Genomic DNA, 24243 nt, shown 5'->3' with positions numbered 1-24243 from the left:
CACAAAGGCACAACACAGATGCTTTATTATTTAAAAAAAATGAAAACCCAGACCCAAGGACATGAGGGGTACCAAAGCAGAAGGATGGAGAAGTTGGTGGGCCCTGCAACAGGGGTGAGTAGCCACATCTCAGGCCCTTGTTGCAGGCTCTGTTCTGCTAGGCTTGACTTCTGGCCAAGGAGTGTTCTTCCTGTGTGCAGGCCACCTGAGGCCAGGCCCTGGCCCAGTACAGGCCCTACAGTATGGGGAGCTCAGCTGAAGGAAGACATGGCTAACAATCATCCCTGAGGAGGTAGTGGATAGCTCCTAGATTGGCAACGGTGGGTGGGAGTCAGGCTAAGGGTCTTATGGACCTCCTACCATAGCTCCAGGCAGGCCACCTGCTCCCCTACCCACCTAGTTGCTCACTGGCCTGCTTTGTTCCCTCCCAATGCCAGTCCCTGGGACAAAACATCAGAAGGCAAGAAGGAAACCCCTGCCTAAGTTTCTTCCTCCCTTCTTGGCCAAGTGGGAGGAACTGCTGAAGCCTCCCTTTTTATGTACTAGTGATTAAACCCAGGGGTGCTTTACCACTGAGCTACTTTCCCAGCTCCCTTTATTTTTCATTTTGATACAAGGTCTCACTCAGTTGCTGAGGCTGGCCTGGAACTTGTGATCTTCCTGCCTCAGCTCCCCAAGTTGCTGGGATTATAAACTATACCACCATGCCTGGCACTGAGACCCACTCTTTAACTGATGAACCATGGGGGAGCTAGATGCTCACAAAGTAGAAGAGGGCACCCAGTAGGGATCATGAAACAGTCTGTCTAAAAACTGTATCCAAACTAAAAGCATCACTCCATTCCCCAGTCCCAGTTTTGTGAGAAGCAGGAACCCGAAGGCAGCACTGAGAGCCAGCCAAGCTGGGACTGAGGTCCCAATACTGCCTCCTCTCCAAGCCTCAGGGAACCCATCCATTCCCTGGGGCCAGGCAGGATGGTGTCTATCTCCCAGGCTGGAGGTGGTTGTGGAGCTGCTCTGCCTGGGTCTTCAGGCGCTGGAATTCCTCCTGAATGAAGTCCGTGAGGGCTTTGCGCATCTCCATCTGAAGGCAAGGACAGGGCTGGCCTGCACCCCTGGGGGACCTTGGCCAAGGTGCCCTGGGAGGCTGAGAGGGCTGGGAGGGCCGAGGACAGCTATGGGGAGCCTGGGAGGAAACTCACAGCTGACTTGTTCTCCGCCCGGAGCCGTTCTAGCATGGGCAGTGCGCTGAAGGGCTTCCCAATCAGCACGGTGATTTTCTGTGGGGAGGTGGCCACCAAGGGTGACAAGGAGCAGGGAAATGCCCACAGCCCCAGCCCAAGCAACCTGGGAAGCCAGAGTCAAGTCCTGCCCCTGATGTGCTGTGTGCTCCCCCAGGCCACTTCCTTTCTTACAATGAGCAATTGGGTTCAGCAGCATCCAATAGTCAGCCCAGTCCCAGGATGTGGTCTATAGATGACCTCTAGTCCTAATCCCAGGGTCTATCCCTGCCCCAGCTGATTTCCTGTTTTCATCCTAAAGGCTCTGTCTGGTGCTAGTAACTCACTATCTATGTTCTACCCAGTCCCCCTGCTGCTGGGCCCTCAAGTTCAACTCCTCCCATATCTGTCCTCTAATGTAGAATGGGAGACACAGGGCAGATGGAAGGCAGGCAGACAGACAGAAGTGGGTCAGCACGGCCTACCCACCTGGCCAAAGCGGGGGAAGTAGGGTGGGCTGTTAGGAAGGACGTCATTCATTCCTGCAGCACAGTGGACGGAAGGCTAGATGTCAGAGGAAGCAGAGCAGCCTAGGACCAAAGGGACACTGGTGCCCTCCATGTTAGGCATCCTCTGCCACCCCCAAACACCATCTATTGAAAACCCTCTTCCTCCCCTTAGCCCTAGACTCACCAACATGCCACAGTGGCAGGATAACGGGGTTCAGATGACACTCAGCAATTAGGCGCCCAATTCCTACCAGGGGAAGAAGCAGAAATGTTGGCACAAGCTGGGATAAACTTCCCTGCCAGCCGGTGCCACCCCTGCTGTCCGCAATTAAAAACAAATAATGGGCTAGCCCTTGTCTCACTGCCTTTCCCCTTCCTGCTTCTCCTAATACATCCAGCCAGAGTTGAGGAGTCAGAGGCTGACAGGGCTATCCTGGGGTAGGGGGGTCATTGTGGCCAGGGGCCAGTTGTACTTACCCCACTTGAAGCGCAGGAACTCAGAACTCATGTTCACTTTCCCTGGTGAGAGAGCACAGAAGCAAGGCTTGGGAGCTGGTTCCATACATGCTTGGGAACCTTGACCCAGCCAGCCCTGCTGACCTTCTGGGAAGATGTGTACCCAGTCCCCATGGTTGAGCTTCTCCAAAATGAAGTCCATCCCCTTCTGGTAGACACCGTCTCCTGCAGAGAAAGGCCTGTCCCCATCAGTCCCCATTGTCAGTGGGCAGGAAGCTTGCCTTCAATGCTCTTCAAATATCCTCATGCACTGGGGACTCCCTCTTGCAGTTCCCACTCACTGGGACAGAGGCAGCAGCTCAGGTACTTAGCTCCTACTGCATCATCCAGAGACACCCTCCAATGGCTGTTTTCAGGGCATGATCTGCCCTGGTCACACTGACCCATGACTTTCTTCATAGAATAATATCCTCTCAACCTCTATGTGCCTGTTATGTACAATGTAGCATCTTCTAGAACCATCTCCTACTGAAATTATGACCTTGGCAATTCCTCTGCCTGCCTATGACTATCATCAGCTACCCTACTGAGCCATTTCAGACACACGCACTCTTGCTGCATCCTCTCTGACTCCAAGTCATCATCTATTCCATCTCAGCCAGGCCTCTGACTACCAGTCAGCAGTTCCTAGAGCCTCTGCGTCTCCTTGGCTCTACCATCCTGACCAAAGGGGGCTGCTAGAACAAACCAAATCCATTCCTGATACCAAGCCTAATGTGGGCCCCAGATTCTAAGGAGCAACTACTTTGGGGAATCTTGGCCAATTCCCACAACCACTCCTCACAGAGCACTCACCTGAGGCTCCAGCCTCTGCCCTCCCTCCCTCCACTGGCCTCTTCCTTTCAGGCTCTATACCGTCTATTAAAGAGGCATCTTGAGTAAGGGAAACATTCCATCATCTTGATTGTGTATCATCAAGAACTTGGGAAAAAATCAAGCTTGCTAGATTAAAACGGTGAAGTCAAACTGCTACCAATGCTAGCAACTTTGCATCTTGGAGATATCTCAAGACCATAACCTGGATCCAGGACAATACAAACCTGGACCTGGGTGGCCCAGCAGGCAGCTACAGCTCAGATATAAAGCCTACAGCTCTGTGCTGGATCACAACCTGGACACAATAAGAAATCTCATCAACTTTGATGATAGAAAAATAACCATTAGGTAGATAGAACCATGAAAGAGGAAGACAGGGAGGTTCAAGGTAAATTTCTTCATCTTGTGAACTGGGGAATAAAGAAGCCTTATCACAAAACACAGATAGACACTGGGACTGTCTCTGGCTAATGCACTAAGAAATGGATTTTTAACCTATTCTTTGCAAGATTCTTTGGAAAGTGCTAGGTAGGGATCCAGATGTTTCAATCTAACCTAAATAGGGACCTGACCCAGCATCTCACTTAGAGGCTAGGGCTGGGGAACAATTACCCACTGGAGTTTACTCAGGGCACAGAACAGTGGTTTCCCTACTTGGGTTCTCAGTACACAGTAGGGGAATGGTCATCACAGGTGTTGGCTCCTTGTCTACCCAAACCCACTGGTGCAACCTATCCATTGAGCTTGGAAATGGGATGTAAAAATAGTAACACTATGCCTCTGGAGCAGCATTTCACATTTTTTAGTTTTTACAAGTGCTATTTTTCTTCTCTTGTGTAGCTTCCATAAAATCACTTTAGAACTTACATAGTACATTACTGTCTTAGGCTTAGTGGAAAAGGGATTTTTTTTTTTTTGCAACACAGAAGCAAAGTGTGCCAAATATTTCTTTTGCTTCAGTCATATGTAATTAGAACTCTGCTATATATCAAATATATCTGATAAATAACTTGTTCCTGCCCATTTTCTCTCAATGAAGGTGCTTGGGATTGATTTCACTTTCTGGTTTGTTGTTGGTTTTTTGGATATTTTTGTTTTTTCAGTACTAGAGATGGAATCCAGGGCTTCATCAACATTTCACATGCACTCTACCACTGATTTATACCCCCGGCCCTCATCTTCTGTTTTTAACTGTACAAGAAAACCTAGATACCAATGAAAAGGAATAAAAACAAGACTGGAGGTGTAGCTCAGCATGCAAGAGGCCCTGGGATCCATCCTGAGCACCACGGGGGAAAAAAAAAAACATAAAAACAGAAGTGCTCACTAAATGCCTCTGTCTGAGCTTGCAGATGGGAGGAGCTGAGACTCAGAGACAGGAGGTAAAGAAGTAGAGTCCCCATCTCTCAGAGCAGGATACGATAAGCAGTGCCAGGGTCTTGAAGAGATGGAAATAGCCTCCAAAAGCAGCACAAAGTGAAAGCACTCCAGGCAGTGCCTCTGGGGAGAGGGACTGGGTATGTGGAGTGAGGCACTGCAGCTTTCCACTACAAGCCCTTCCTTATTACTTGGGATCACTTTTTTTTTTTTAAGAGAGAAAGAGAGAGAGAACTTTTTTTTAAAATATATTTTTATTTGTAGATGGATATACTATCTTTATTTAATTTATTTTTATGTGGTGCTGGGGATTGAACCCAGTGCCTCTTGCTTGCATGTGAGGCAAGTGCTCTACCACTGAGCCACAACCCCAGGCCCGAGAGAACTTTTTAATATTTATTTTTTAGTCTTTTGGCGGACACAACATCTTTGTTTGTATGCGGTGCTGAGGATCGAACCCGGGCCACACGCATGCCAGACGAGTGCACTACCGCTTGAGCCACATCCCCAGCCCATACTTGGGATCACTTGACTGGGTTTTGCCATGTTTTTACTTTGACCTATGGGAAGTAATAAACTCTCTCCTGACCTCCTATATGCTTTGATTATTTCCTCCTCCCTCTTCTTCCTCACAACCAATACTCTGAGTGGCCACTGCTATTATCTCTTCTATTCAAACTGCAGTACCACCAGCCCTCTCAGACCACAGCAAGCCAGCTCCTGTAGCTATCACTTCATGGAGATGGCTTATCAGGAGTCACCAGTGATTTCCATGGTACCAAAGACCATTGCTCAGGCCAAACACCTAGTGTCATCTTTGAGTTCTTTTCCTTGCCTCATCCCACATCTGATCTATTAAAAGTCCTGTCAACTCTGCCTCCTAAGCATAATCCAAAGCAATTCACAGCTCTGACTATTCATGGTGACTTTCAGAGGCTCAGTCACAACTGTTCTGCTGCCAAAACTACTGCGCGACAGTGCCTAACCAGGTTCCCTGCCTCCACTTGGCCTTGCTCCTATCCAGCAGCCATGCTGTAGCCTACATGCTCTCTCTGAACCACAGACAAAAGTATGTTGCCACTCTGATGAGCGAACAGAGTCCAAAATTCTTTACTGATTTTTTTTATGTGGTGTTGGGGATTGAACCCAGGGCTTTGTGCATGTGAGGCAAGTATTCTACCAACTGAGCTATATCCCTAGCCTACTGATTTATTTTTGATACTGGGGATTGAATTTAGGACTTCACACATGATATGCAAGCACTGTACTACCAAACTGTATCTCTAGTCCTTTTTATTTTTTTAAATTTTGATACATGTTCATACTAAGTTGCCCATGATGGCCTCAAACTTGCCATCTTCCTAATTCAGCTTCCTGAGTAGCTGGGATTTTAGATGTGTGTCACTGTGCCCAGCAGTTCAAAATTAACAGGATTATTCTAGAATCTTCATATTCTGTGCACAACCAACATTTTCTATTTTTCTCTCTTACCTCTCCAGCATCTGGCATGTGTTTACATGTGTTTAGAATACCTATCCCTTGCTGAGCATAGTGGTGCATACATCTAATCCCAGCAGTTCAGGAGGTTGAGGCAAGAGGATTGCGAGTTCAAAGCCAGCCTCAGCAACAGCAAGGCCCTAAGCAACTCACTGAGACCCTGTCTCTAAATAATATACAAAAAGGGCTGGGGATGTGGCTCAGTGGTTAAGTGCCCCTGGATTCAATTCCTAGTAGAAAAAAAACAATAAAGAAGAATACCTTTCTCTTTATTCTATGCTTTGAAAAATTCTGCTTTCCCAGGGGAAACAGAAACCTGGATTTGAATCTTGGCTTTACCACTGCTCACCCAGTGACCTCGGGCCAACAGTTTAATCCCTCTGAGTGAGCCCTGTTTGAAGAATGGGGATCAAAATGACCCTACCTCCATGGGTTCCCAAGAGGTACCAAGTGCTCAATCAATCTCACCCTCTGAATATCACAAACTTGTTTCTTCTCCCAGAAGCACAAACCCTCTGGGCTTTCAGAACATGCCACTACCATCATGAACTATTGACACCACACTGCCAGCAGTGAATCTTTTATCAACCTCCCTGTGGATAATACCTCCTTGAATTCTCATGCCAGAGCTTCAGGTACATATAATCCTTTAGCAGCTGTGAAGAATTGAGGGCTCTCCAAGAAGCCATCCATCCTCTAGCAGCCTTTGCTACCTCTGCTACCACTCAACGGCTTCCCTGACTTTTTTGTTTGTTTGTTTTAGGTGGACACAATATCTTTATTTTATTTTTATGTGGTGCTGAGAATCAAACCCAATGCCTCAAGCATGCTAGGTGAGCGCGCTACCACTTATGCCACATCCCCAGCCCCTTCCCTGACTTTTCAGTTGCCTGTTTCACAGGGATCCTTCCAAGACAAAGGCACTAGCCACCTGCCTCCCTGTCCCAAGGAAGACTTGGATAGCCCCAGAAGGAGAAGCTCACCTCGGCACACAGGCACACATTTGCCCAAGCTGAAGAAGTGGGAGTGTAGCTCCTTGGTGAAGCAGATATCTGCAGCCGCAGGAGTCCTGGAGCAAAGATGGACTGAGTCATCTCTGCTTCCCAAGCTCCTTAATCCCTGTCCCATGCCTAGCACAATGCCTGCCATCATTGGCATGCAAAATGGAGGCCCAGGAGAAGGGCCTGCAGGGCTCCACCCCATGCTCTGCCTGGACTGCTGGATGCCACCTCCTGGGCAGAGTTGGAGGAGGGAAAGAGACAGGTGGGGCTTGCAGGCCCACTGCGAGGGGCCCATTCTTCCTCACCAACGCATCAACTTCAGATTCCAGATGTGGCGGAGTTTCAGGATCCCTAGAGAAGGAGAGAAAAGATTTTGCACCCCAATTCACCTCGTTCCCAGGGAGTGTCCTTTTCTGTCACTCCTTTGCAGGGAATGACAGACAAGGGCAGCAGCACTAGTATTTCTCTACAGGCCAAAGTGTCATCTTGCAGAGTTTGGGCTGAACCCTCAAGTTCTCCTTGGCTCCTCCTGCTCCCCAACCTCCATATCTTACTCATCACTGAGTCTGATCTGCTTACTGAAACATTTTGACAACATCCATTCTTCTAAACATCTCCCTTTACTGTCACTGTGACTACTCTAGTCCAGCTACTGCACAGCTTCAAGGCTTCCTTGCTGCCTCCCTGGATCCATCTGTGCCATCTTACAGGCTATTGTTACATGGCAGCCAGAGTGAACTTTGAAAGGCTCCAATATGACCAGGTGGCTCCCCATTACATCTTAGGATAGTGTAACCCCTCCATTCAACAGTGGAGACCCTGGGCACCCCTCCACCCAAATATCTGGTGATTGGAGGCAAGTACCAGTCAACAGAGCATGAACTTCTAGGTGGAGCAACTGGACTCTCAAGTGGGGCTGGTTGAAAAGTACAAAACCCAGCCAAGGGCAAAGCTAGAATCAGGTTGCAGATCTTATATCCCCCCAGCCCAGAGCTTCCTTGACAGGATACCCAATGGTGTCTACAATTTCTTCCTAAGACTCTGTGGGACCTTTAACAGTTTAGAGGACAAACGGTTCTATAAGTGTGACAACAGAGTAAAAAACCTGACAGACCTTGCCACGTGGTCACTTCCTCACCCCTTCTAATTTTTTTTTTAATATTTATTTTTCAGTTTTCGGCAGACACAACATCTTTGTTTGTATGTGGTGCTGAGGATTGACCTGGACAGCACGCATGCCAGGAGAGCATGCTACCACATCCCCAGCCCCACCCCTTCTAAATTTAAGGCCCTCAAACCACATTCGCTGAAGGGGCCACAATCAAATTTCCACTGAGGTAGGGCATCTCAGTAATAAAGAGTGGCAGGGTTATGCAAGGAGCCCAGTGAGAAGTGAATTTGTTCTGTTTTTGTTTGACCAGGTCTAGCTTTTTCCCTGCCTTCCTGTGCCCAGCACACAGGCCTGTGTACCCCAGAGATGAGGATCATCCATGCAGGACTGGTGATTGGAGACGGTGATGAGGGGAGTGGCAGGGCCTCGGTTCTCGATGAGCTCGTACAGCACCTCCTTGTTGTGGACGGTGAGGTGATTCATGTACTCTGGAGGGAAAGGGGGGGTCTCGTCTTAGCCTCCTCCCCACTGCTTGAGGCTTACCTCTACCAGGCTAAGCCCTGCCAGAGTCCCCAACCCCAAGCCCCAACTCTGGCCAGGCGTGGGAATACGTGACAGATCCTGCCTTGGCCTCGGGCCCACTCACTGGTCCAGAAGCAGCTGTAGGTGCCCACCAGGCCCATGACGACGCTGCTGGCTAGTGTCCAGGTAAGCGGCGGCACCGCAGGGAATGGCCATTTCACTTGCAGGGGCATCTCCTCCGGCCCCGCCCCTGGGCCTGGCGGCCCGACACTCCCCCTGCCACTGGGCAGAATATGGGGCCAATGCAGGTCGGTGTTCTCAAACCGCTGGAGAGGTTGAGACAGGCCCACGCACTGACGGGGGCAAGGCTTGGCGCGACAGGGGACTGAAAGAAGGTCACCTCGCGGGTCAGGCCAGAACCTCGCCTGGCCCGGCTATCTCGCCGGGGCCAGAGGCCAGGGTCGCAGGACAGAGACGAGCCCAGAAGGCAGGCAGCGGCAGCCGGCGGCGGCAGCCAACGGGCCCCGCGCATCCGCCGGAAAGCGAGTCGGAGAGAGAGCCCAGCTACCGGCCGGCTGTCGCAAAACTCTCCCAGACCGCTTGACGGCAATGGGGGCGGATCCACGTCAGTCCAGCCCCGTCTTGCGGGGGTCCTGATTTGATACCTTTAGCTTTGCATTTCCTTTCCGCTTAATTCAGGTCTCTGTTGAAGACTTGGGCTGCGTATCCACACTAACTGAAGCCACTCAAGGTTTCCGCTGGCGGAGCCGTTTAACTTCATTGTTTTTCCTTTTTTTTTGGAGGTAAAATTCACACAACGGTGGCACAAGCCTGTAATCTCAGCGAGACTGGAGGATCGCAAGTTGGAGAACCAATTTAATGAGGACCGAAGCGACTTAGTGAGACTGTGTCTCAAAATTAAAAATAAAAAGGACTGGGGATGTGACTTAGTGGTTAAGCGTCCCTGGGTTCGATCCCTAGTACCAAAGAAAAATAAAATTCACATAACAAAATTAGCCATTTGGTTGAATTTCAGATGATCTTATATTAACATATAATGCCTTATATATAACATATAATGCCTACATATTATATTGTACATTGCATTATGTGATTTTACACAATTAGAAACATACAGGTTCTTTGTTTTTGTTTTTGTTTTACTACTGGATTGAACCCAGGGGTGCTCAACCACTGAACAACCTCCCCAGCCCTTTTTACAATATTTTATTAGAGCCGGGCGCCGTGGCGCACGCCTGTAATCCTAGCTGCTCAGGAGGCTGAGAGAGGAGGATCGCGAGCTTAAAGCCAGTCTCAGCAAAAGTGAGGCGCTAAACAACTCAGTGAGACCCTGTCCCTGAATAAAATATTCTATCTATATCTGTATATAAAAAACAAAAAACCTATATTTTTGTATATATAAATAATTAGAGACAGGGTCTCTGTTGTTCAGAGCCTGTCTAAGTTGCGGAGGCTGGCTTTGAGCTTGCTATCCTCCTGCCTCATCCTCCCGAGTCGCTGATATTACAAGCGTGTGCCACCGCGCCCGGTTGCAAACAGTTTTATATAATCACAGTAGTATGCCATTGTACTATATATGTATACATCTATGTATAGAATATAATATGTGATACACATGTACTATATAATATATGGTAAAATATATGATAAAATATCATGTTTCTTATATGTATAGTGTGATATTTTATACCCTTTAGTACATTCACAACGCTGTACATCACTACCTCTAGCTTCAAAACTCATTTATCACATCAAGAGAAAACCTCATCCCTGTTAAAAGAGTGTTTTTATTAATTAATTAATTTATTTATTTAAATTCGATTTATTTATCTTTCTGGTCCTTCTTGCCCGTAGCCATGGTGGAAGATCCTGCCTCCAGAGCCTCCGAAGATTCCAGTGCTAGCCCAGGGTTGCCCAAATACCCACATATATCCCAGAATAGTAATCAAGAGAGGAGGCCGTGAGCAGCTGGAATTTTTGCCTTACAGAGGCTTGAGTCCACGGTACTCTACCACTGAGCTACATCCCCAGCTCTTTTCATTTTGAGACATGATCTCCGCCAAATTGCTCAAGCTGGCCTCGAACATGCGATCTTCCTGAGTCTCTGGGATTACAGGCGTGCGCCACCGCCCCTGACCCTTAACTGCTCCTCCAGCGGCTACTGCTGCTCACTTGTGGAAGCCACATTCTGGTGATTCACAGGCTCTCAAGTCCCACAGCCGGATAAGGGAGGGTGGGGCCTGTGAGGGATCATGGGAGGGCAGTTGGCAGTTCCCAGGCCAGTGCCCGCCCTCCGAGCCGGCGGTGGGGCGGAACTGGAGCGGGCTTGCTCATCTGTCTGGAGGAGTTGGGTGGCCCTGCTGGGTGGGTCAGGAAGAGTTTCCTCTTTCTCCCCGCTCTGGTCCCTACCCAGGCAGGCGCTGCGATCTTGTGAGGTGTCGTGAACCGTTTAAGTCTGAGGCAGGCGTGGAGACAAGCAGGCGTGAGCAGGTATGAGAGTCCTGCGGGAGGAGGGAAAGAGGATGAAAGTTGTTCCTTGCCTAGGGAGGGGTTGAGAGAGGAAGATAACCTTAGGGCTGGAACCAAGGCTGGTGTTGGAAGCCTGGGCTGGGCTTTTAGCTGAGGCCAGGAACACTCGCTCTTTCTGATCCTTCTGCCCATATCCACGGTGGGAGATTCTGGCTCCAGAGCCTCCAAACATGACAGTGCTAGCCCAGGGCTGCCCAGATGCCCACATATATCCAAAAATAGTAATCAAGGGAGGAGGCCATGAGTGACAGAGCAGGTGGTCAGAGAGAAACAGGCATCAAGGCCAGTCAGGAGGGAGATACTGTGGCACAGACACAGAGAGGAGCAGAACAGAGAAGAGAGAACAAGGAAGACAGACAGATAGAACCTAAGAGAGGCAGAAAATAAACTAGAGGGGAGAGTGAGGGTGTGACTGAAAAAAGTAGACAGACAGAAGCAGGGATCACAATGACTGGTAAGGGGAGCAACATGGACAGAGTAGAGTGACAAACTGAGCCCAAAAGACAGGGCAAGGTTGAGATGAGCCTGAGACAAAGATAAATGGAGAGATACTCAGAAAAAGAAGGACTTCAGGAGGCAAAATGAACAAGAAAGGCTTGCCAGTGGTGGCAGGGTTGCAGGAAGAGGCCCCATCATACATTGCACTAGAGATAATGTGGCCATGTCTCTGAAAATTTTAAATGCTTATCCTCTTGAACCCAGCAATTTCACTGCTGGGATTTTATCTTAAATATAACATCTCATGGGCTGGGATTATGGCTCAGTGGTAGACCACTTGCCTAGCACCTGTGAGGCACTAGGTTCCATTCTCAGCACCACATAAAATAAATAAATAAAATGGTCTATCAACAACAATAACCATGTGTGTGTGTGTGTGTGTGTGTGTGTGTGTGTGTGTATATATATATATATATAAAGGAGTTGAGGTTGTGGCTCAGTGGTAGAGTGTTCACCTAGCATGTGTGGGGCCCTGGGTTTGTCCCTCTCAGCACCACATAATAAATAAAATAAAGGTATTGTGTCCAACTACAACTAAAAAATATTTTTAAAAAATGTTTTTAAAAAAGATAACATCTCACAATAGGTGCACTCCTGTAATCCCAGCTACTCAAAGATGATGGCAAGTTCCAGGCCAGCCATGGCAATTTAGTAGTGAGAATCTGCTTCAAAATAAAAAATAAAAGGGCTAGGGGTGTAGTTCAGTGATAGAGGGCCCTTGAGTTCAATCCCTAGTACCATACATACAACAAAAGGGCAGCATCTCACAAGTGGGAAGAAAGAGATGCATGAAAGCAGTCTCAGTTGCTAATGGAGGAGAAAAGCTGGACATTCCTGAGTTGGGGAATAGCAGCATCTCCCCTGGTCAGGAAACCTGGAAGGTTTAAACTGCTGTGCAGCAGTTTAAAACAATGAAGTCAAATTCTTTTTTTTCTAATATTTATTTTTTACTATTTGGCGGACACAACATCTTTGTCTGTATGTGGTGCTGAGGATCGAACCCGGGCCGCACGCATGCCAGGCGAGCGCGCTACTGCTTGAGCCACATCCCCAGCCCGAAGTCAAATTCTTGTGAACTGCTAGTGGGAATGTAAAATGGTACAGCAGCTAACAGAATGTGGTTCCTCAAAAAAATTAAATATAGAACTACCATGTGATCTAGCAATTCCACTTCTGGGTACATACCAGGAAATCACTGAAAACACAAAATGAAGCTATTTGTACAGCAGCATTATTCATATTGGCCAAACAGTGTCTTTTGATGGGTAATAGATAAATAAAATGTACCTATACTAACTATGGAATATTATTCAGCCTTAAAAAGGAAAATTTGATACATTCTATACAACATGAATGAACCATGAGGACATTATGCTCAATGAAATAATAATCACAAGAGAACAAATCCTGTTTTTCCACTTCAGTAGTCAAGTGCATTAGAGACAGTAGAATGGTGGGTACCAGCGGTTATGGATAAAGATGGAAATTGTGCTTTTGGGGATTTTTGTTTTCATTTCTTCAGAAACAGGGTTTTACTATGTTTCCCAAGCTAGCCCAAAATTCCTGGGCTCAAACAGGAGTTAATGGGCATACAGTTTCAGATTGGGATGATGAAGAAAGTTCTGGGGGTGAACAGTGATAACAGTTGCACAACTGTGTGAATGTGCTCAATGCTACTGGACTGTATACTTAAAAGGTAAGATGGTAAATTTTATGCTACATGTATCTTATATGGTCAAGGCACATGTGAAGACATTGGCAGGTATCCCCAGGGAGAGATGCAGAAAACCTGCAGGGTGAGTGCCGCTTAAGCAAGTCCAACTGGGAGCACACTGAGCAGTTTAGATTCCTCTGGAGAAACGCCTTTGCTGGATGCAGTTATGCACAGTCTAGCTGCATTCCTGCTCATCCTCCTGGCTGGTGGTGCTGAGGCCTTTCGCATCTGCGCCTTCAACACCCAGCGGCTGACACTGGCCAAGGTGGTCACGGAGCAAGTGAAGGACACCTTAGTCCGGGTAAGTTCATTGCTGCAGGAATCAGTGCCCCATAAGGACCATGACCCCAAACCCCCAGCCCTGACTGACCAGAGACATATTCCAGAGAAGAAATGCCAGGCATGGTGGCCTATACCTATAATTCCAGCAACTGGGGAGACTGAGACAGAAGGACAAGTTCAAGGACAGCCTCACCAACTTAGACCCTCAGCATCTAGGGAGATCTTGTCTTAAAATAAAAAATAAGGCTGGGTGGTTCAGGAAGCTGAGGTAGGAAGATCACAAGTTCAAAGCCAGCCTCAGCAATTTAGTGAGACCCTAAGCAACTTAGTGATATCCTGTCTCAAAATTTAAAAAAATAAAATTAAAAAAAGGGCTGGAATGTGGCTCAGTGGTTAAGTACCCCTGGGTTCAATCCTGGGAAGGAAGGAAGCAAGCAAACAAGCAGGCAGGCTGGGGATGAAGCTCAGTGGTACAGTGCCCCTGGGTTTAATCCCCAGAATGAATGCTTGAATGAATGAATGCCAGAGAACAGGGGACATCTAGAGATGTGAATGCCCAGACGCAGAGAATGTTCCTTACCTATCATTAGCCTCAATCTTCTGCTCTGTAAAATGGATAAGGTATGAATGTGGATGCCAGTATTTTCCCAGGTCCTTTCTAGTCCCATTGCTCTCTGTAGGCTGCAGCCAGTGAGCCATGACACTCTTGGCCATAGTTCCCCAGGTACACCCCCTTCTGGGGTGGCTGGTTTTGAGTAGGGCTGTCGTTCTTGGTATCTTGCAGATTGTGGCTCGCTGTGACATCATGGTGCTACAGGAGGTGGTGGATTCTTCTAATAAGACCATCTCCCTCCTGCTTCAAGAGCTCAAGCGGTGAGGAGGGCTTGGTGGGTCTAATCCAGGGCTCACATAGAACCTCAGAGACCCTGACCCTAGGTTCCCCATTTCCCAGCAGATTTGATGGCTCCAGACACTATAGCTCCCTGGACAGCTCCAGATTGGGGCGCAGCACATACAAGGAGAAGTATGTGTACATCTACCGGTAAGAACAAGGGTTGATAAACGCAGGGCTGGCCTTTAACCCTGTTGTGAGATGGCTCTCTAAGGGCCACAAGACCCTCTCTTGCCTTCTCACTTCTTTTTCTTTCTTTCTTTAATATTTAACCACAACTGCAGAGTATTCATATATATATAGAGAGAGAGAGATAGATAGATAGATAGATAGATAGATATAGATATAGATATAGATAGATATAGATATTTAGGTGTAGATGGACACAACACAATGCCTTTATTTTTATGTGGTGCTGAGGATCGAACCCGGGTCCCGCCCGTGCGAGGCAAGCGCTCTACCGCTGAGCCACAATCCCAGCCCCTCACTTCTTTTTCTTAATGGTTTTATTCTGGGATCTTTGCTTCTTCCACCCCAGCCAGCATGTCCATATAACAGGAGGACTCCCTCTCCATGCACAAATGGAGATTCCCTCTTTTTGTCTCCTGTGGAAGCTCCCGGGGCTCAAGGCATGGCTGGTTGCTCCTCTCGGAGTGGCAAGCAGTGGTTGTGGTTTCTGGGAAGAGGATCACTGGGTGCTGATTGTAGGTCTTGGGTGGATCTTGATTTCTAGAAACAGCCCTGAATTCCTGAGAGGACAGAATTGGGGCGGGGAGTGGGGTGGGGCATGCTCTTGGTGTTAGGATCAAGAGAGTAGGCAAGTCAAGCACTGTGGTACACGCCTGTAATTCCAGTGACTCAGGAAGCTGAAGTTGGAGGATTCTAAGTTTGAGGCCAGCCTCAGCAATTTATCAAGACCCTGTCTCAAAATAAAAAATCAAAAGGGCTGGGGATGTGGCTTAGTGGTAAAGTGCCCCTTAATCCCCAGTACCAAAAAGAGTAGGCAAGATGGACTGCCAGAGAAGGAAATCTGTTTTTCTATATAGGTGAAATTACATGGTATCTGGGATTTGCTCCAAAATAATTCTACAGCTTCTTAGTGTCTACCTACCTGAGAAATGAAAACATGTCCCCACATGAATGCTTATCACTCATAATAGCTCAAAGTGGCTGAGCAAGGTGGTGAATGTCTGTAATCTCAGCAACTCCCTGTCTGTAAATAAAATATTAAAAAGGGCTAGGGATGTGGCTCAGTGGTTAAGCACCCCTGTACCAGGGTTCAATCCCTGGTACAAAAAAATGTTCACGAACTGGTGAATGGTAGACAAAATGTGGCATACCAATACAGTGGAATATTATTCAGCAATAAAAATAATGAATTATTGACAGATGCTGCAATGTGAATAAACCTTGAAATTATTGTTAGAGGAAAGAAGCCAGATGCAAAGGGTCACATATTACTTGATTCCACTTTCATGAAATGTGCAGACTAAGCAAATCTACAAGACAGAGTAAGTTAATGGCTGCTAGGGATGGTGGGAGGGGGGATGAAGAGTAACAGTTACTGGGTACAGGATAAGTTTTCTTTTGGAGGATATGAGAATGTTCTGAAATTGATTGTAGTGATAGTTGCATAACCTAATCAATGTACTAAGAACCATGGAGTTGTACACTTAAAATAGATGAATTTTATGGCATGTGAGTTATATCTTTTCTTTTTTAAAGAGAGAGAGAGAGAGAGAATTTTTAAATATTTATTTCTTTTAGTTCTCGGCGGACACAACATCTTTGTTGGTATGTGGTGCTGAGAATCGAACCCGGGCCGCACACATGCCAGGCGAGCGTGCTACCACTTGAGCCACATCCCCAGCCCCTATATCTTTTCTTTAAAAAAAATTATATATATATATATATATATATATATATATATATATAATATTTTTTTAGTTGTAGTTGGACACAGTATCTTTATTTATTTTTATGTGGTGCTGGGGATTGAACCCAGTGCCTCACACATGTGAGGCGGGTGCTCTACCACTGAGCTACAGCCCCAGGCTCAGTTACATCTTTTTACAAAATATATCTTAATAAAAAGAAGTCTTTCTGGGCATGGTAACAAATGTCTATAGTCTTGGCTGCTTGGGAGGCTGAGGTGGGAAGATCATTTGAGCCCAGGAGCTCAAGCCCAGCCTAGACAACACAGCAAGACCCCATCTCAAAAATAAATAAAACAGTTCTAATGGGCCAGGGTAGCTCAGTGTAGGGTGTATGCCTAGAAGCTGCAAGGCTCTGGATTTGAGCCTCAGCACCAAACAAAATGGAATGTTCTTGAAAAAAAGGCTGTGCCTACACAAACCAAGAATAGCCAGGAAAGTGGGGGTGTCTCTTCCTGAGAGCCATGCTGTTGGCACATGCAAACCAAAATCAGTAACTTATGGCAACTGCTTCCTCTTCTTTGGTTTTCCCAGGTCCGACAAGACACAGGTCCTGAATTCCTACCAGTATGAAGATGAGGATGACCTATTTGCCCGGGAGCCCTTTGTGGCCCAGTTCACTTTGCCTAGCAAAAGTAGGAGGGGAAGAATGGTGGGGAGAGTCTGGACAGTCCAACTGGGGGCTTGGTAATCTGGAGGAAACTAGGGGAGAAGGGCTGGGGTGGACGGCAGCCCTGGCTTCCTGGGTTTTACAGTCCTTCCCAGCCTGGTGCTGGTCCCACTGCACACCACTCCTAAGGATGTAGAAAAGGAGCTGAATGCCCTATACAATGTGTTTCTGGATGTCTCACAGCGCTGGCAAAGCAAGGTAGGGCTGGGTAGCTCAAATGGGAGGGACGGGATGGATGGCCCATCAGTGGGGCCCAGCCACTCCTCTCACCTTCAGGAGGTGATCCTACTTGGGGACTTCAATGCTGATTGCACTTCACTGCCCAAAAAACGCCTAAGCCAGCTTCTACTGCGGACTGAAGCAGGCTTCCACTGGGTGATTCCTGATGGGGAGGACACCACAGTGAGGGCCAGCACCCACTGTACCTACGACCGCATTGTGCTGCATGGGGAGGGCTGCCAGAGCCTGCTGCAGGCTGCAGCTGCCTTCAACTTCCCCAAGAGCTTCCAGCTCACTGAGGAAGAGGTAGTGAGGTGGGGCTGGTGTAAGGAAAGAGGGCAGGAAGAGGGGTCCAGGGGTCAGAGTGAAACCCCTTAACTCCAGGTACTGACACTTCTTCTCACTGCCCCTCCCCAGGCCCTCAGCATCAGTGACCACTACCCTGTGGAGGTGGAGCTCAATCAGACTGCTCGCAGTATCCAGCCCCTCAGCCTGCCCACTCTGCTCCTGTCACTACTTTTGTCACTCCTGCCCTCTCAGCTGGGCCTGGTGGCCCACGGGTGTGATGTCCATGTTGCCTTTAGGACTTAATTCTTGGTCTCACCCATCCAGTCTGTTCTGCCCTGGGGCTGAAGTGACCCTTTTGCTTGGTTTGGCTTTTTTCTTGGTATTAGAAGGGGCATCCAGGACCTGAGGCTGGACCCATGATGTTCCCCTTCAGGTAGTGTCAGGAGTGAAAACAAAAGCAGGTGTCAGGGCTGGAGAGATGAGCTCAGGTGGCATCTCTATATCTTCTCTCTGCCAGACCTCACAGAGCTCAGAAAGGGGACTTACAACAGATCAAAAAATTCTACTGTATGACAAAAATGAAATTTACAAAGACTAAAAAGCCAGATTGGATGGGTATTACATGTGGGTAGCAAATGTCAACAGGAAACCATTAAGAACCCAGTAGATATACAAATGGAGATTTAAAAAAAATATATGGAGATAAGGTGTTACACCACCACCACCAAAAAATATTAATTAGGAAACAAATAAGCTCATTGCAACCCTATGTGTGACTAACTCGCAAAAGCCCCAGGGTCAGGCTGGTGTTGTGACTCAGAGGAAAGAGTGCTTGCCTAACATGCATGAGGCACAAGGTTTGATCCTCAGCACCACATAGAAAAATAAAAGGTTTATGTTCACTTATAACTAAAAAAAAATGTTTAAAAATAAACAGCCCCAATGTCTGTGGTCAGGCCTGTCTGTAACTCTGTGCAGTCCTGCTTTCACCACCCACGGGTGCTCTCAGTCCACACTGGCACTTAGGTTTATACATAGGGAGAGGCATTGGCTTAACAAGGCCACAGATGCATACATTATCTGAACCACAACTATCATATTACTGGAAAGCTATCTGTATGAACACAGGCCCAGAAAAATGGGCTACAGAAAAGGATACACAGAACAGACACCCTGTCCAGGATGTTAGTATCATGGAACTCATTCTTCCCCATCCATTGGGACAGTTACAGGGTAATATGTTTATGTAAACTACAATCATGGTTTAGAGCAATCTCCCTGGGGTCAAAATTAAAGGGGAACTTATTGGAAAAGTTCTGGAAAATCATTCTAAGATTACAAAAGTAGAAAGGCCTCAAAGGGGTCACAGCCTGGAGCCTGGGAGAGCTACGTACCTAAAGGTAGCTGCTGGAAGGCAAGAGGTTTCCAAAATGGGACCTATGGACTTGAGGGGTCTTGTGGCCACTGGGCCCCAGTTCTGGAAACATTCCTATAGACCTCAGTTACAATGATACGGCTCTGACCCATCTGGAGTAGCTCACTTACACTATAAAGTTCTTTTGAGTCCTGGCCAAAGCACCAGGTTGCCCAGGCCAAGAGATACCAGGTGTTATCTGTCTGAAGGTCATTGTTTTGTTTTGGCCAAGGCCCATGGGTGGATGGGAAACTACACGTGAGTATAGACTGGCTTGTATGGTGGGCAGGGGATATGGGAAAGCAGCCTAGGACAGTGAGCCAGGAGACCCTTTGATAGGAAACTGCCATTAGGAATGGCATCACACTCCAAAGACTCAAACACCTGGTCTAGTTAAATGAGATGGTAGGATAATATGCCCACTTTGAGATTGGGCCTGACTGGCTTCAAATGATCCTGCTTTGGAGGATCACAGTTCAAAGTCAGTCTTAGCAACTTAGCTAGGTACCAAACAACTCAGAGACCCTGTCTCTCGAAAAAATATTCTTTATATTAAGCACCACTGGGTTCAATGCTTGGTGCCAAAAAAGAAAAAAAGATCCTGCCTAAGTACATACCACTATACCCACTTTGATCCCTTTCTGCCCATTCCCTATCATGGTGCTGGTGATACTTAGGAAATGATTCTGCTAGGCTTACAAAAAGGGACTCAGCTACTACCCTTCCATTACCACCCACCCCAGTTTTAATGCTTTTCCCAAACAGGCAATTGATAAAAGACCTAATCTTATCAGTACAGTTCTATACTGCTAATATGGTTATGGTTTCATGACCCTTAGATTTAAGAAATAAACACATAGATGGATACAATACAGGATTTATTGGTGTTGTGTGTGATTAAGAAGGGGACAGCACAGTGGAAGCCCTCATGAATGCAGGGCCCGCCACTTGTCCAGGGGACCACGATTGGGGATATATTTGACCCCACAGCCATCAGGAATAAGCCGCTTCTCAGCCACCATGTCTTCAAATTCATCAGCATTAAATTTGGTAAAGCCCCACTTCTTTGAGATGTGGATCTAGAGATGGAAAGTGAGTCAGGAGGACTGGGGCAAGGAAAGGTAGGTAGGAGGAAGGGAGTTGCACCACTATTTTACCTTCTGGCGGCCAGGGAACTTGAACTTGGCCCTGCGTAGGGCCTCAATCACATGTTCCTTGTTCTGCAGCTTGGTGCGGATGGACATGATGACTTGGCCAATGTGAACCCTGGCCACTGTTCCCTGGGGTTTCCCAAAGGCACCCCGCATACCTGTTTGGAGCCTAGATGAGGGACATCATGAGATCAGAAATATGAACATCTACTCAAAGTGCTGTCTCCAAGGTCCCTTAGGGCAACCCATATAAGCAACAGGCTGCATACACTACACCAAGGAGATTGCTGTTTGCAGCCATTGCACACTGGGCCACCACAAGTAAAGGAACCCAGTCGGCTTAATTAGCTGCAGAAGATGACTAAAAAGAACCAGTGAGGGGGGAAAGGAAGGACAGCAGAATAAAATAGACATTATTATTGCTGTGATTATACCCCATCTGATTCAAATGTATGATATGTCAAGATCATTGTACTGTCATGGTTAGTTAATTAAAACAACAACAACAAAACAAAACAAAACAAAACAAAACAAAAAGAACCAGTGAGACACTATGAGGTGGTAACCCCAATTTGATTGCCAGCCTTTCTCCTCACCACAGGTGATTCAACATGTGAAATCACCTTTATTCCCTGACATGAAAAACCAAGCCCAGAAGAGGCCCAAGTTAAAGGAAAAGGTTCAAAGCCAACTCACCTGTCAGCCCCAGCACAGGACAACATCTTGTTGATACGGATAACATGGAAAGGGTGGAGCCGCACTCGGATATGAAAGCCATCTTTGCCACAACTTTTTACCATGTACTTGTTGGCACAAATACGAGCAGCCTCCAAGGCTACGAGAACAAAGGCAGGCAACAGAGTTAAAACAATATGGTGCAAAAGCACTTACTATAGCCAGTGCAGTACAATTCTGGGTCAGACAGAGAACACAGAAAGAACTAGGGGTAATAAACAAAGAATCCTCACCTTCAGAGGATAATTGCTCATATTCATCAGATACCATGTGGCCACAGAGCGGGAACTCATCCACTTTTGCCTTTTTACGCCCAAGGTCAAATATGCGAATTTTGGCATCTGGGGGTGGAAAAAAAAACTTTGATAAGTGTTGGGGGAGGGAAGGTAGAGTGCTAGGGACTGCTGAATCAGCATGACCAAAGCAGTTTTTGAGTGTCTTAGTACTTACCAGGGACACCCCGGCAGAAACGAGACTTTGGGTACGGCTTGTTTTTACAGTACCGGTAACTGCAGAAGGGGGAAAAAAATTTGGTGTGGTGGGGTCAAAAGTGAACCCAACAAGTATTTAAATGTTCGCTTAATATCCCAAGTTTGAGGCTAGCATCAACAATATAGCAAGTTAACCAAAGCCACAATGTCTTGATTACACCTAATTCTAAACTCCTTCTAAAGCCAATATTTTATAATTCCAGACTTCAAAAGAATCATCTTTGAGGGTCATGAATTTAGCTCAGTGGCAGATCGACTGCCTGGAATGTATGAGGCCTTGGGTAAGACTTTCAAGACCATAAAAAAAAATAATAATAATCTTTGTTCGACGGTACTAATCACTACAAATTCACAACGTTAGAACGGTTGAGGTACCCAAGACAAGACTTCCGGGAACGTGACATGAAATCCGCCTCCAAGCCACGTGAGAGGCACCCAGCGCCCCCTGCAGGGTACATGAGGCGGCTAGGCCAGCTATTTCTCATCTGCCTTTGGTGTCCGATAAGACCTCATGGTCCAAGGCCCATAAATAAGACTAGACTGAGCACAAAGGAGGCAAGAGGCGACTAAGACAATAAGGTGTGGCGAGACTGCAGGAGAGAGGGTTGGAAGAGGGTGGATGTTGTTTCAAGCTCAACACTGGCACTGCATTGGCACTCCTGGGTCAATCCGCCGCCCAACAAAACCGGGGCAGCGCCAGAGTAAGGATAAACTTTTGAAAAGGAATAAATGGTATAAATGAATAAAACCAGTAGGAAAAGCACTAGGGAAACATGGTGAAGGAAACCCGTACAGGAGGCTCCACCCAGCAGTTGTCTGAGGGGGCCAAAGGCAATTTTCCAACAGCGAAACTGCAGGGATTTGGAACTTACCACCGGGCGGGGCGGCGGCCCATGGCGACACCAGGATCGTCGGTGACTGTAAGAAAATAAGCAAAGTGAGAATAGAATGTAAGGACAGGCCTCAAACCTCAGCAGAGAAAAGGCAAGGACACCAAATGAACACACAGCCAACGTACTCACCGCGCCGAAGGAAAAGAGGCGCTCCCACGCTAGCGCATGCCTTATATAGGCGGCCGGTCTTCACGCTCAAAAACCACAGAGTCCCAAAGAGGGCGGGTGGACGCTCTATCAGACTTTGGGACCATAGATGCAGTGGCACTCTGCGCCTGCGTGCGTGAACAGCTCAGCACATGCGCAGACCTGATAGGGGAACTGGGCACCGGAACCTCAGGCGGCCTGCTGACGAATGGGGTTTGGACACATAGGCGCGCGAGAAACCGGCTTCCGGCTGGCCATTTTGGGTGTCTACTCTTCACATAAGCTTTACTGTATCTACAATAAACATATATAACAAGAATTGAAAGAAGTATTCCTGATTAAGACTGGCGGAGACCACACAGGTGTACTTTCCTTGCAGGTCTCACTCTCTACGCTCCGTGGCCCATCAAGGAAATACAATGTTGGAACCTCAACCTACGTTCTTTTGTCAACAGGGAGGGTGGAGCGGGAGACCCACCCCCTGAAACCACCTTCCCTAACCGCATAGTCTCCCACAGGTCTTCCTGTGAGCCGTGAATCACGTCCCAGGTTCCCTATACTTGGAGGTCAATGCTTTCCTGTGGAAAAGAGGCATGGGAGAAACGTCCACGGAGAACCATAGCCCTAAAGATCCTATAAGCACCGTTAGGCTCGCCCTGCCCACTCTAACCTGGCAGAGGATACTTTGGGCTCCCCAGGGAGATTTGGAGGGCCGAGGAGCACCTTGGGCCATGCCCCACTCAGGGCCAATTTCTTTGGCTCTTCCTTCGGTGAGACTCACCTCCTGGCTTGAACACATCTGTAATCCGGGATGACATGACACTTTAGTAAATGGCTACAGGACCCTACAGAAGGCTTGGAAAGATTTGTGGGGTTCACTTACAACAATGGTGCATGGTCCTTCCCATGGAACCTAGTCCCTTCCTTCATAGAGCTCTGGATTTCCTAATTCAGGAATGCAAACTAGATGAGAGACTGTGCCTCTACAAGAACACCGCAAATCAGGTGTTTGACTCCTGATTTAGAACATTTCTGGTTATATACATGAAACAATGCCCTAGTAGACTACCCTTCCTTTTTTCCCTAGAGAGATTGTGATCAATCAACCATTCCCAAACACTCTGTGGTGGGCCAAAGCATTTTGTTGTCTTCTACGTCTCTCTTTACAATAGAGGTGGCCACTGTGTCTTGGACAGGTTAGAACTGCCACATTGTTTCTTCTAGGTAAAGATTTCATCATCTCCAAGAGAATCAGGGAGTCCATCTCAGTGCTTCCATGAGTACTCACATAAGGACTATAGAGGAGACCACCATGGATCTTTTGTAAACTACTGGCACTCTTCCACAAATGCCTTTCTCAATGCATGGAAGAGAACAGCACCTTCTGGACCCTATAATGAAACTGTGAGGAGGCTGTGCGTGTAGCTCAGTAGTAGAGTGCTTGCCTAGCTTGCATGATGCACTGGGTTTGATCCTGAGCACCACATAAAACCAAATAAATAAAATAAAAGTATTGTGACAATCTACAACTAAAAAAGAAAAGAAACTTTGAGGGTGGGGGGTTACATATCAGATGTGATAAACATATTCAAATTTTTGTTATTCCAATGGTTTTGGATTTTCTGCTCAACCCACTCAACCTCATTCTAGGTCACCAAAAGCCAAGATCCATGATCCCCAGGCTAGTAATGAGTCTACCTTTGGTTTGTTTTTCTTCTCTTTCTTTCTTTCTTTCTTTCTTTTTCTTTTTTTTTTTTTTTTTTTTTGTACTGGGGATTGAACCCAGAGGCACTTGA

General features: G+C 47.2%; 3 protein-coding genes and 2 non-coding genes across 13 annotated transcripts; 1 reads left to right on the top strand and 4 right to left on the bottom strand.

Moving 5' to 3' along the window:
• On the bottom strand, positions 1-9105 carry Tafazzin (tafazzin, phospholipid-lysophospholipid transacylase). 3 transcript variants are annotated; one of them, XM_077106315.1, is made up of 10 exons: positions 8694-9105; positions 8407-8535; positions 7242-7287; positions 6919-7004; positions 2330-2410; positions 2207-2248; positions 1914-1976; positions 1710-1762; positions 1203-1280; positions 1-1084 (listed from the first exon to the last, which is right to left on the bottom strand). In XM_077106315.1, exons 1-10 carry the CDS (start codon positions 8800-8802, stop codon positions 983-985), a joined length of 789 nt encoding a protein of 262 aa, XP_076962430.1. In that variant the 5' UTR covers positions 8803-9105; the 3' UTR covers positions 1-982. The 3 variants fall into 3 exon arrangements, with proteins under 3 accessions (XP_076962430.1, XP_076962431.1, XP_076962432.1); XM_077106316.1 differs by having other exon boundaries at positions 8722-9105; XM_077106317.1 differs by having other exon boundaries at positions 8970-9105.
• Positions 4735-4811, bottom strand: Trnav-cac (transfer RNA valine (anticodon CAC)). The gene is given in 2 exon segments: positions 4735-4770; positions 4775-4811. It is a non-coding gene; the product is annotated as a tRNA-Val (tRNA).
• A 1779-nt stretch (positions 9106-10884) lies between the features above and the next one.
• Dnase1l1 (deoxyribonuclease 1 like 1) lies at positions 10885-19907 on the top strand. 7 transcript variants are annotated; one of them, XM_077106359.1, is made up of 8 exons: positions 10885-11080; positions 13380-13632; positions 14398-14486; positions 14566-14655; positions 16974-17074; positions 17195-17307; positions 17386-17642; positions 17746-19907. In XM_077106359.1, the coding sequence occupies exons 2-8, from the start codon at positions 13498-13500 to the stop codon at positions 18020-18022; spliced, it is 1062 nt and encodes a 353-aa protein (XP_076962474.1). In that variant the 5' UTR covers positions 10885-11080; positions 13380-13497; the 3' UTR covers positions 18023-19907. The 7 variants fall into 7 exon arrangements, with proteins under 7 accessions (XP_076962474.1, XP_076962475.1, XP_076962473.1 ...); XM_077106360.1 differs by having other exon boundaries at positions 13358-13632; positions 14569-14655; XM_077106358.1 differs by having other exon boundaries at positions 13358-13632.
• Rpl10 (ribosomal protein L10) lies at positions 19892-22386 on the bottom strand. The gene is made up of 6 exons (XM_077106365.1): positions 22280-22386; positions 21367-21425; positions 21150-21257; positions 20878-21016; positions 20188-20350; positions 19892-20109 (listed from the first exon to the last, which is right to left on the bottom strand). Exons 1-6 carry the CDS (start codon positions 22300-22302, stop codon positions 19957-19959), a joined length of 645 nt encoding a protein of 214 aa, XP_076962480.1. The 5' UTR covers positions 22303-22386; the 3' UTR covers positions 19892-19956.
• Positions 20399-20535, bottom strand: LOC143639563 (small nucleolar RNA SNORA70). Its single transcript, XR_013154712.1, has one exon. It is a non-coding gene; the product is annotated as a small nucleolar RNA SNORA70 (small nucleolar RNA).
• Positions 22387-24243: the final 1857 nt, after the last annotated feature.

Source organism: Callospermophilus lateralis, chromosome X (assembly GCF_048772815.1).
Source record: "Callospermophilus lateralis isolate mCalLat2 chromosome X, mCalLat2.hap1, whole genome shotgun sequence".
Classification (NCBI taxonomy): domain Eukaryota; kingdom Metazoa; phylum Chordata; class Mammalia; order Rodentia; family Sciuridae; genus Callospermophilus; species Callospermophilus lateralis.
This window is presented reverse-complemented; position numbering and strand designations above follow the sequence as displayed.